At 39.3% G+C, this 13,046-nt stretch overlaps 1 protein-coding gene across 1 annotated transcript in view; it reads right to left on the bottom strand.

Annotated features, from left to right (window-relative positions):
• Nucleotides 1-2,869: 2,869 nt before the first annotated feature.
• Nucleotides 2,870-13,046, bottom strand: part of IPO5 (importin 5) — a 40,611-nt gene continuing 30,434 nt past the window's right edge. The window contains exons 21-25 of the mRNA XM_009333329.1: nucleotides 12,171-12,293; nucleotides 11,317-11,536; nucleotides 8,073-8,301; nucleotides 6,385-6,526; nucleotides 2,870-3,629 (exon numbers count right to left, since the gene is read on the bottom strand). Of these exons, the coding sequence (XP_009331604.1) occupies nucleotides 3,543-3,629; nucleotides 6,385-6,526; nucleotides 8,073-8,301; nucleotides 11,317-11,536; nucleotides 12,171-12,293 (801 nt within the window). The 3' untranslated portion in view covers nucleotides 2,870-3,542. The remainder of the gene's footprint in view (nucleotides 3,630-6,384; nucleotides 6,527-8,072; nucleotides 8,302-11,316; nucleotides 11,537-12,170; nucleotides 12,294-13,046) is intronic.

The following is a 13,046-nucleotide window of genomic DNA, read 5'->3' as shown; positions in this document are numbered from 1 at the left end:
CAAAGGCTAAGGCTGCTCCGATGCACAGCAAAATACTTCAAAGCTGAAAAAAACGCGGGGTGGCAAATACCTGACTTTTGTATTATTTTTAACACAACCCTCATTGTATTTGGAAGACTCCGTGTATGTGTGCACCTCTACAGACACCACTAAGGCAAAAATAAGGCTCCAGTTCAAGAGCCCAAAGCAGCTGCATACCCAGTACCTACATGCATACACAGAGTCATTAGGAAATTCACCTTCCTTAATTCTTTATTTCACCAAAAATTCCAACTGTGCAACGCGTCTTACTCTCACGCATGTACTCCACACGCGAGGCTGGAAGATCTAGATGCGTAGAGAACAACAGACAACACGTGGCGTAACAACAACTGCTCTATGCTGGGGAATAGCGGCCCTTGCACTCAGCATTACTTTGAAGTCTGCAGAGAAAAGCAATGACAGAATGCCACAGCAGTACACAAACCCCGTGCTGAAAACACGAAGTCTACAAGTCACCTTCTTACACAGATTTTGCACAGGATTCTCAGGGCGATCTTGTAGGCAAAGCCAGGCGAAGGAGACATTTATCTGCATTTCTATCTTTCATCAACAACCTAGAGCGGCAAACAGAAAGCAAGTAGTTTCACCTTCGGAACAGTAAGAACAAATGGGAGTTTAGATGGGAACTCACCTAAGCTTGAGGAGAGGAGCTACTTTTGAAAGCGATGCTCATGAATGCTAGTTACTATTATATGCTTCAATAAACTAATGAAACTACAATACTGGAACGCTGTGTCCGAAGCGTGGGGAGTTTTCTAGTTGTTGTTTGTTGTTGGCGAGTACAACTTTGAACACTTGTGTCTGGATGTCTCGGGTGGATTCGGCACCTCTTTGTTCTGCCAAAGCAGAGCACCACTATCGTTTGCAGCGCTCCTTACGCTACATTAGGTACATCTCTTATCTATCAAACGCAATGGCTGAACATTTTGATAAAGCACGATTGAGAGTTCTATACTCAGGAAAAATGGTTGAAATAAAACTATGGCCCTTCCCACATCAGTACCACAGTTAGATTCCTTCAACGCCTTCCTAAGGATGACTTTTTATTTTTTGATAGCTGCGGATAAAGCTACTGTCCTACTATACTTTTTTTCGTTTGGGCAAGAGTACTTCAGTGCTGTGAAAGATCAGGAATGGTCAACTGCTTAAAAATTCTGTCCTGCAAGCATCAATTGAGGAACCTGAAAGGCTAAGATTAGTGATTCAGACAGCGTAGAGTTTTTAAAGCTTGCGTGAGTTGAGAAAATGCTACAGAAGCTTTTGGATTAACTCTGACAAGTCCAGTGGGGACAGGCAAGACGAGACCTCCAGGTACTCCCTGGAACCGACCTACCTGCCGGGCTGGCAGTGACCAGTGACTAACCCGGTGCCCTTTTCTTTGCCAAAATGATTGTTAACAAGGTAGAAGCAACTGCACAAAGTTGCTCTACGCCGGCTCTGACACACAGAGCAGCCCCATCTCCTGGTTCTGTTTGTTCTCATTTACTTGGACCGAAAGGAAAAGAAGAAAATTCAAGTTGGTCCATTAGGAGAGCAACCAGAATGCTGCTCTCTTACACTACAGAGAGCCAAAGTTGATGCTGTTTCAGGGGAATACCAAGTGTACTGCTATTTTCTCCACATAGTGGTAATCCAAAGAGAAAAGAAAAAAATTCTAAGGCTGAAGCTTTGAGAAAACGTACAAAAAGCAAGCTGCAGGGAAAAACTTAAATGTTTTAGACAGAGGAAAATTCAAATAAAGAATACTTTAAAAAAATCAACAGGAAAGATGAAAGATATGAAATACCCCAATTTTTGTAGTCAGGACCAGTGCTTGAGATAGCTGACCTGACTTACTAGTTCTCTCACAGTACTGGTATCTAATCCTTAACAGTTCATTTCCCAGATGTATGAAGGCTCCAATTTCTGCAAATACAAGATTAACAATATTTAACAAAGTGGAAACTGGACCAGTAGATACCTTGTTACCCCGTTTCAGCTGCCTCTAGACAAGCTACAGGGTCAACCCATATGGGTACGGCAGTCTGCGTCACAAACATTTGGATATAAAGGTCCCAGGCAGTTTTTGATACACCTCATTCTGGACTGGGTTTTTTTGGAAATCCAGTTTTCAAAGGCAAAACTGAGTTTATCCTTTAGCAAGAGAGGAATTTATTACACGTAAAGTTCTACCTTTTCTTGTTATAAAGGAAGAAAACTTACACCCTCTTTGAAAAGATTTGTGTGTTTTAAGAGACTACTGAGATTGACTTGAAGAACACTTCAGTAAACAGCTGAAGTTTTTAAAGATCAATGCGTATACTAACATCTTCAAAGTAACCGAGTGCAAAAACTTCACTCACCTTTGTTAGAAAGCAGATACTCTATGCTTATGTTTGCTGGTATGTTAGCTGGTAAGTGATGTATTGCTCTTGCAGTGCCAAAAAGACCCGAAAAGTTTTTTTGATTCTTCCAGGTCAGGCTATCAACTGTCCGATCGCTTTTAACAAAACACAGACTACTGTTAACAGTATCGCTGGCTGCCAGATCACATTGCACATTCGCCGCTGGAACACCACTACATTTTGTAAGTTACGAAATGCAATTGCATCTGAACATGAAAAACATTTTTAAGTCAAGATATGTAAATTTACTGTCATAAAAGGAATGCCATTAAGTTTCCGTTCTACACACTCGGGTGAAAAATTTGTTAAAAAGTCAAGAAACAAAAATGCATAAAATCTGTAATAGGCAACAATATACAAAGTTTCAGAAATAAAATCATGACTTGTATAGCTTGTTACTTGCATCTTTTCACAAGAGGAAATTAAAAGAACCACACATCACTGAACTTCTACACAAGCTTCTTGTGTTTCAATGTCATTTATTGAGGAGTGAATGAGATACTGTCAGACATGCCAAAGAGACTTCACATTCAAGGGCTGGAAGCTGAACAGCTTTCCTCATTGAGTCACTGTACAAGTTGTTTTTGGGAATTTGAAAGTGCGATCAATGAGGTCTTCATGCTCGATGTTTGTCTTCAGTTTTTCATCTTTTGATCTACTAACTTGTTGGGCAGAAGGACACTTCCTACCCTACAAAGACTCACACTCCAATTAATACAATTAACACTAGATGTAGAGAAACGTTTATCTGTTATAACGTACATCTACTGCTGAATACAAGGTCTTAAAGCTGTTTCTTAATTCATTATGTCTAATGAGAAAATTCAACTCGTTTCCCTTTCGCCATCGTACGGATGGCTTATACCGTTAAAAAAATACTCTTCAGTGCTATTGTAGGGTTTACAGGAAACTTCTTCCGTGTTGTGGGATAGAAACCGATTTAAACACCCTTCTGAAAGAATGCTTCTTCCTGCTGCCACTGCCTGTAGGTTGCAGAAGAACGGCCTACACGCACTACAGTTCTGGTTTTACTCAAAAAAGAAACAAAAGAAACCTAAACAATAGGGTAAACGTTTATTTGGAGTTAGTTTTCTTGCAGATGATAATTAAGGCCCTTCAAGCAGAGTTCAGGAGCTCCTGTATGGCTGCCTGTTGATCTGCATTGAGGTGTGATACGCATTCTGTCCACAGTCCTCCAGATGTCTAGAAAACAAACAAGAAGTTGTCTTTATGCAGGCTGACAAGCTTCTAAGGCACACGCTAAACTTTCATATGTTTACAAAGCTCAACATCCACTGGGCTTATTCCTGTAATATATATGCCGAAGGGAACAGACCGAAATCTTCAGTTATACTCAGTCCTACATAGGTTCAGCTAGAGGTGCTCTAAAATGCTAAACAGAGGCAAGCTCTGGTCAAACAGCACCAGCGTAATTGATTCGAAACTCCTGGGAACGCCCTATAACCAAGTGGGTCAAACGACAATTGACACTCTTAAGTTAACCGCAGCCTAACCATTTGCTCCGTTTTGCACTGAAGTTAAAAGATCAATGTTCAGGCAAAACTGAACCATACCGAAACGCAAGAATATCTTTCGGGCACTGGTGCACCAGTAACGCATCCGGAGAAAGGGAGCACTGTGATTACAGCATGACACGCTACATACACCGAGTGTGTATGTGCAAAATTCTGCTGCCGACACACGGCATTACTGTTCAGTGAAAGGAATGGCAAATTACTTCCCAGAGGGAAAAGAAGAGAACATACTTAGCATTATCTGGGTAAACGTAAACCCACGCCTTCCTGCCCCTCAGTATACCTCGTCTGTGTTACCACAGCCCTCGGCTGAGACAGTACCTTTCCAAGTCACCATCAGTAGGGACTGGTTCTAATGGTACCAGAAAATGCTGACAATTAAAAAAGGTTGGGAGTATTTATTCACTTATCAATAGAAGCTGGAAGCAACTGGGACCCTGTTTTCTTTAGAAGGACAGTGACAGGAAAAAAAAATTGCAGGTGACGGGCTGTAGGTCTTTAGACTGGCTTTTGCGATAGCAGTGTACTTGAAGTAAGTTAAAAAGAATTGTTTTCATTTATATTTGGTATATTTTATGTTCAGCTCTATTATAATGCCCTTTTCTCACACACCCTTTGAAAAAAAGAATAAAAATGGATTCACAGAATTTGAAAGAATCTGAAAACAAAGTCCTCAAGTTGACTTTGGATTTGTCTCTTTAGTTTTAAGTAATATTAGGCATTTTAGACTCTCAATGTGTAATGGAATATTGCAAAACTAAATGTGCTCTTCCAGCATTTCTGACACACATTTAAACTGATATGCTACACTGAAGTATTTCTGGTCTGAGAATACCTAAGCATGAGGAAAAAAGTTTATGTTTAATTCCAACTATGACCATAAAGTTACTCATGTCAGATGCTGGCAGTGGAACAGCTTACTAAGATCAATTAAAGTTTTTCCTCCTGAAATCTGGGAAGCAGCAGCAGCAGGCAGACTGTTAGCAACTACGCAGCCTTTAAAGTTCCTACCATGATATAAAACATTTTCAGTGCTTTACTAAAATCTAAGTACTATGTGTGAAGAGAGATAGGATTGGTAACAGTAAGCTCAAATTGTATTTTTAAAAAAACACGACCTTTAAGATTTTTCCCCCACAGTCTGAAGGTAAATCATTTAACCAGTGCAGAAGTCTTGTTTCCATCTTAACGTTCCTATCATTCCTGGCCAAAACAAGACACTGCTATACACAACTAATCTATACATGTATGTGCCATTGTATCGTTAAAAAAAAATAAAAAAATCAATTAACCTTAGGCATTTAAGGTAAACTGAACAAATGCATTAGCATACCCTAACAGAAAGTTCCATGCCCAGACTTTAAGCACTAACAGCAAGGATTCGTATCTGTCAGCCAGAATCTAGAGCAGCCACTTATACCACTTTCACTTTGAAACTGCTTGTTTTCGTTCTTTTTATGCCTTCAGAGTTTTAACAAGCCATTTTCTACCAGACATAATGGATCTCACAGGCCGATAAATTCATCCAAGTGAATCCTTTCCAAAATCAAGAATTCCTAGAATTCTTGATCCCGAGTTTTGCCAAAGCATGCCAGGTAGAACGGACAATAATTGAACAGCTACTGTTACAAATCCTCTATGCGTTTTTATAAGCTATATACTTGCCAGGCACACTACTTTCTATCATTAGGTGCTGCAACTGTCAAGTAAGTCCAGCTGATAACATCTGGCCCTGGATCAGATCTGCCCTACGAGCACTATTACTTACAATGCTGTAGAGAGGTGCAGCTTAGATACTTGGACATCCTCATCAGCCAGCACAATAAGTGCTCATTATGGCATAAAGGAAGTGAACTTTGAGGCAGTTCCCCAAAGGTAGGGACAACATTGAACAGCTGCCTATATCTGCACTGGATTAAAGAGGGCAGTAGTAAAATTACTTGTGGTTTGCACTCGTTCTCTAGCAAAGATCCCAAGCCTCTGCTATATTAGTAAGTCACCACAGGGTGCTGGGGACCCTTACAGGAACCATATGTTGGATCAAATCCTGCAGTACAGTTCACCGATACAGAGATAGGCAGATTTCTCTCCAGATTTTAATTTCTGGATCAGAAAAAAAAAAACAAACCCACAAACAACTAATACTGGCTAGCATTAACCATCTAGCTGCATATATCTTAATACTTTTTTTTTTTTTTAATTAATAAGCTCAAGTTTTGAAAAAGAGACAGACTTTATTCGAGTGCAAACGTTACCAAGTTTTATCATTAATGGTTCAAGGAATGTCCAAGGATCTCCAAGATCACTGGTTGAAGCATTATTCTCTAAGGAGACAAGGCTCTCAAAATTGGTTTAACAGTTCAGTTACTTCTGAAAGTAGGTTCTGAATGTTCCCTTTATACCTAAAGCAAGCATTTATTTACCTGCACTTGACGAACAACATTAGCCAACCGCTTGGTACATGGATCTTCATGTTTAATAGCTTCATGAATTTCACCATCCGCAATTATACCAAATATTCTGGGAAGGTTAGAGTTGTTGGGACCGAGGACAACTGGGTTGTTGCTGTTACAATCAAAATATATATTACAAACAAGTTAATGTTTAACTAAAAAAATTAATGTAAGCATTTTAAATGTCAGTTGAGTGATTTTGGAATGTCTTATTCTAAACCTGTTTGTTTACATCTAAGTTTCACTCGGCTGAATAAGTATGCATAGCTTTGTTGCCTGCTGACAGAATGTTCCCCCTCCTGTTAATACTAAACCAGCCAGTTCTTTGATCAGCCTACACTTTATCAGGAAGAAGTTCTGAACTTTACAGAACTGTTGAGTTCTATGCAGATGGAACTGTAAATAATGTGACAGAAATACCCTGCCTAAAAGGGCTTATTCCGCTCTCTCTCAGTGCTGCAAGGGGGAGGAGATTGTGTTACTGGCACCAGTGACTTCAGCTCTCCGCCAGCACTCTCACTGACACAGCAAGTAAGCAGTTCTGTGCTCTCTTTCCCAGCCAAGTGTTGGAGGAAAAGAGAGCTGGCAACCAGGGACCTGGGTGGAAAACATGATCTACTTCCAGCCCTGCCACCTACCACTGCTGGAACGCAGAGGCTGTGAATGTAGGACTGACAGAGCGCCAGAGAAGTACGTAGCGAGGCTGAGACACCTGCACAGAGCTGGGTACAAAAGCGTGCTAGTACCGTAACTCCTGATTTCTATATGTGTGTATATGCACACGTCGGTATTATTATGGTGTCTCTACACAACTGTACTATTATCAGTATAGAGACCGCGGTTGCCACCACCCATTTTGAGACCTTGCCTTAGTAAAGCACCAGGAGATACACGGTATTCATATAGTAGAAAAGACTGTAGGAAAGCTAAGTTATTTCCTTTCTACTTTTCTACTAAGATATAATACAGTGTCAGCCAGAATGTGGCTACTACGTAATGATTCAGAAGCTGACATTCCTCCACTTGATTATGAAGTGCAACTTGCACCCACACTAGAGTATTTTTTTTTTCTTCCATTGACCTGTGGGAGGGAACACAAATCTAAAGAACAAGCTGTGGGACAAGATGCTTTCAATAGTAACTGAAATTGTTATTACAAACTTATTGAGGGAGATAGCACTGTACCATGAATTTGTCTGTATTATTTCCCTACTTTGCTTTGTTGATACTCAAGCTTTTGGAAAGTAAAAAGGTGCAAAGCTACTTTAAAAGGTTATGAAAAAGAAGGTGCTGCAAGGGCATGTGTGTTGCTTTTAAGTAAAAAGACCTGGTCAGTTATTAATGCTGATATGTAAGCAGAATATCAAAATTTTTCCTTAAATTTTCTGTAGAAGTTTCCAGCTGATCCTTTCCCATCATGTACTTATAAAGCAGCCAGGAATCTTCTCAAGCCATACAGACATTAGTTAGGATGAGAACACCAACTGTTTAAAAAACAGCAACAACATCATGGAAGGCTCAGTTCTGACATTCCAAATTATCTTCTCTAAAACATATGCAGATTAACCTGACAGTTTCTCAGTTTTGGAAAACGAATGCAAGGAAAGAACCTGCAAACAAGGCTTGCTTTCTGCATTTATGTCAAGACCTTGCCTTACCTCTCAATTAAGTCACACAGATAATTGAAAGTATGAACAGCTTCTTCTTTATCTTCATGAAGTGGAAGCCATGATAACCAGTGTGGCAGGACTTCTTCAACATTTACACAGTCAGGCTTGAACTTCATTATCTTTCCTACAGCTGAAATGCAGTTCTCTGTTGCATTGACATTCTCTTTGGTTTTGGCATCTGGTGACTGAATGACTCTCACCAGCAATGGAAGCGCCTCTAATTGTTAAACACAAGAATAAAGTTTAATGCACAATCAAGTTATATTTTACTAACATCACTAATTCTACATGACACTACTGCATGTATTTAAAACAGGTTTTTTTGTGACCCAAGCACTAAAATCCAGTCACCCCAATGTCCCTCTACTTCTTCCCTGGTCCCTAGGTTCTTCCCTGCTCAATAACCATCATATGAAAAACAAACAGGTAGATAAAGCTATGCAAGGAAACGCAAGAAAACAGCTACTGCAGAAGTTTGAATTCGCTTTATAAGTTCACAAGAAAGAAAGAAAAATCTTCCAGTGTCTCTCAGTTGGAATTATGCAATCTACAATATACAAGACATTGCAATTTATAGTAAAAACAAAGATAACAAGCATTATCTTTTTAATCTAACAGGTTCTATAAACATGGGATGATGAAAAGCACCAATACAGCAACACTCACATTACTTTGGACTGTATAGTGCATGTCTACAGTGTACGCCTGCTGTACATCTATTGCTTGTGCGCGCACATATATAAATATATATGTACATACACATACACACCTCCCACCACTAAAAGGTGCACTAGGAAAAGCTCATAGGAGTAATCTCATCTGGTGAATCCACCTGGCATGGTTTATACGGTAAAAATCAAACATCAAGGAAAAATGCCAATTTTCTTGCTACGTTAATAGCAATTTTTGTTTTTTAATAGTCATGCAGGTAACCACATGCACACTTCTAAATGAACATTAGCATCACAGTTTTAGTTACTAGTGTCCATGCAGACTTCAGAGCACTATACGTGCATACAGGAACAATCGTCCTTGCGTTCTTCTAAAAATATAATGCTAAAGCTGTAAAATTCTGTATCAGCACAGAAAACAGGTTGTGGAATTGTGCAGAAAGCACACTTCAAAATAACTCCAACTACTGAAGAAGAGTGAGATCTCACACGACTTCATTTTGATGAGTAAGTAGCAGCTTTGCAGTTAAGGAATACACAATGACACTTGGTGTATTAACTTCACCGAATTAGATTTTTGAAGAATTTAGCAGCTATGGAAAAATATGATTAACCCTAAGCTAGACGAGGATACTTTTATACGGCTGATAAACATTACAGAACTGCAGAAACATTGGTCATCAGACCCACTAGCTTGTGTATTGAATGCAGGATAACGATGCTGGACTTTTCTGCAAAGCAGTGTTTGTTTCATCGAAGTCTAAAATGGCGAGGCAAACTGAGTCTGCATTTTATACCCCAGGTTTTCATGACTGCTGAAGCTAAATCTCATCTGTGTTTCCTCATACTCCTTAATACTAATGAATGACTTTGTAGGATTAGGAGGGCATCAAAATGAATCAACATAGTCTCCTCCCTACAGCTTAGCAGACAAGTTTTCTTCTTATCTAGAAAACAAATCTGTTCTCACATAGATGTTGTGGTAAATGATCCCTAAAAGACCCTTTTGACTACAAAAGACCACCTTCTATAACAATAATAGTTTTTTTCCAAGGACTGACTGCTCTGACATCTTGCACCACCAAAAGTTTCAAGGTAACTGATGTGATTGAGGAAGAAACACATGCAGTTGATTAATACAATATTCACAGAGAATATTGTATTCAAATCATGCCATGGATTTACTTTGTTTCTAATCACAGCACATCTTCATCTATTAAATCACAAAGTTCTTTCATGTACATACAAAAGTATTTAAAATACTTTTGAGGTGCCTGCTAATAAGCTGTATGCTGTGAAGTAAAAAGGTTATTTTATCTAAACATCCAACTAAAGGAGAAGCCAGGTGTCTGGGTTTAAAATCAAGGATTATTGTCCAAATACAAAGAAAAGGATTAAAGTTGTTACAAAGTTTAAGTGGCCAAGGTAGTCTAATGAATGAAAAATAAAATTAGATTTCAACAGATGCTAAAACCCCCCCAAACTCCAAAATCAGAACTACCTTGACCTCAGTCTCCACTCCTCTAGTCTTGGGACAAGACATAAAAACCTTACGGAAAAGTTCACGAAAAACCCCCTTTTCCAAGTATTTTTCTAGACAATTTTAATGCTCTTAATGTTTCACTGCAAGGTTTTCCCCCGTAGTTTATTTTTGGTTTGTTTTTTGTTTTTGTTTTGTTTTTTTTTAAAAAAACACCTCATCTTGATTGTCACCATGTGACAATTACATTTACATTAACAGTGAAAATTACAACCTCTATTGATGTAGGTAAGCCTTGAGTTAAAGCCCTAACTTATCCCTATCACATGGTTCTTATTTTCTTACATCATTTAATTCAGCTTTTGTTTAAGATTCATGTGCCATACATATTTGAAAGAGCTGACTAAGTATTTTCTTAAAAAAGGGAAAAAACCCTCTATTTAGTGTGCAAAATTAACTTTGTTGACTGGCAAGAAGAGTGCCAGCAGACAATCATTACTTTAAATTCAAGACAAATCTGAAGTTTTAGAGAAACTCGAGACATTCAGAAAGAAAGCAAAGTGTTTCTGATAGGCATTATCATACTCATTTCATTTCTTAGTCACAGAAATCAGGCTCCTTCTTTTTATATAACGGGAAAGCACAGAGCCACATTAATTGTATTCTAGGCTACTCCTTAACACAGGTCACCTGTACAATTTTTCCGGACATCCAAAGGGTTTTGCGTTAATAAGTAACCACATTAGTATCAATAAAAAGCGGCTATGAGACAGGTGTGTACCAGAAAGCTATTTTTTATGAAATTAACATTTGCATGTCAGAGCACGTTTTTAAAAAAAATATGTAAGTCAAGTTTGCTAAGCAGCAAGTTCTGCAACAGAAATGCTACTAAGCAGAACATCATAGAAAGCCCAAGGAATTCAGATACTTTACTAATCACCACCAGTCTGCCACACAGGTCATACTGGCAATCTATTTCACTGCCAAAGGGAAGAGACCTCATCAGCCAAAAGGCAAGCAATTTTTAATCCCCCGGCCCAAATAACACATTCAAATAGTTATATCAGATGCATGTACGTACCTGTGCAAAAAGGACGATAGCTGTCCCCTCCAAATTGTGCCATAACTCCAACACCGTAGGCAGCTGCTTGCCTGACCTCTGGGCTGTTGTCGCATATTGACTGTAGCATTGGCCTCAGGAAGTATTCAGCGTACTTGAACGAGGAGGGGCTGCAGTGCTCTACAATGTCGTCAAAAATGCATAGCCCCCACTGCCTGTCTGGCCATGGCCTATGTGGACACTGCATCAAAACCAGGTAACATTTAAGCCACCTTAAAATTGCTAATTTTTGTACAGTCAATGATTATATCAACAGAACCATCACGGTAACAGTGGTCTAGTATTTTGTTAAAATCTTCCTGGATTAAATTTAGTCCTACAAACACATAATTTTCTGTAGTGATACGTGTAGCAATACCATAAACAAAACAAAATCCAAGTGAATATCTGAGCTAATTAAAAGAATAATGATTTTAGGCTAAATCCTTTACCTCTATGTCATACTCCATTATCTATTGCAGCCTCAGTTTTCCCCACTAGTCTGCAACACTTTTCTGGCCCTCCTCTTCAAATCCATTTTAGAAAGTATCAGACACTCCCAGGCAAATTAAATTTTCAATATAGTTGCATGTCAATGATCCGGGGTCTTGCAACACAGAAATCAAAAGTAGCACAGCAGTGCAGCTGTTCAAAAAGCATAGGGTAACAACTTCACACTTAATCCGGAATAAACCTTGAACTCCCTCTATTTTGTAAAACAATAATTGCTACATTCTATCTACCAAGTTCTGTAAGATTCCAGCATGGAAGGCCTATTACACAGTAGAAGAAAAGAAAAAAATCAAAGTCAAATTAAAAGAAAGCAAGGTACTTACAATTAGGTTAACAATTAGCGGAAGTAGCCTTTCAAACCACGGCAGCACCTTCTCCTTATAACTGCTGAATATTGAGTGCAAAATGTCCGATACTTTAGTCAAAATATAAACGTCACTGTCATCCTGATAGGAAAAGGATACAACTCACATTAACACTAACGATCTTTAAAACAGTAGAAGTCACATGAAATGCTAAGCTCTCTAAACTAATGGAATGAAGTGGTTTAGCGATGTAGTTTTGTAAAACCAATATTAAGTCCATTATTTTTCAACCCCTGGTCTAATCATAGAATGACAGAATCATAGAATGGTTTGGGTTGGAAGGGACCTTGAAAGATCATCTAGCCCCACCCCCCTGCCATGGGCAGGGACATCTTTCACTAGATCAGGTTGCTCAAAGCCCCGTCCAACCTGACCTTGAACACTTCCAATGATGGGCCATCCACAACTTCTCCGGGCAACCCATTCCAGTGTCTCACCACCCTCAGCATAAAGAATTCTTCCTTATGTTCAATCTAAACCTACCCTCTTTTAGTTTAAAACGGTTGTCCCTTGTCCTGTCACTTTAGGCCCTGCTAAAAAGTCCGTCCCCATCTTTCTTGTAAGCCCCCTTTATATATTGAAAGACTGCAATGAGGTCTCCTCAGAGCCTTCTTGTCTCTAGGCTGAACAACCCCAACTCTCTCAGCCTTTCTTCATATAAGTGTTCCAGCCCTCTGATCATTTTTGTGACCTTCCTCTGGACCTGCTCCAACAGATCCATGTCTGTCCTGTACTGGGGTCCCCAGAGCTGGACGCAGTACTCCAGGTGGGGTCTCACCAGAGCAGAGTAGAGGGGCAGAATCCTCTCCCTCGACCTGCTGGCCACGCTTCTTT

This window comes from Pygoscelis adeliae, unplaced genomic scaffold (genome assembly GCF_000699105.1).
Source record: "Pygoscelis adeliae isolate BGI_AS28 unplaced genomic scaffold, ASM69910v1 Scaffold48, whole genome shotgun sequence".
Classification (NCBI taxonomy): Eukaryota; Metazoa; Chordata; class Aves; order Sphenisciformes; family Spheniscidae; genus Pygoscelis; species Pygoscelis adeliae.
Note: the sequence above shows the minus strand (reverse complement) of the source record. Positions and strands in the feature narration are given on the sequence as shown.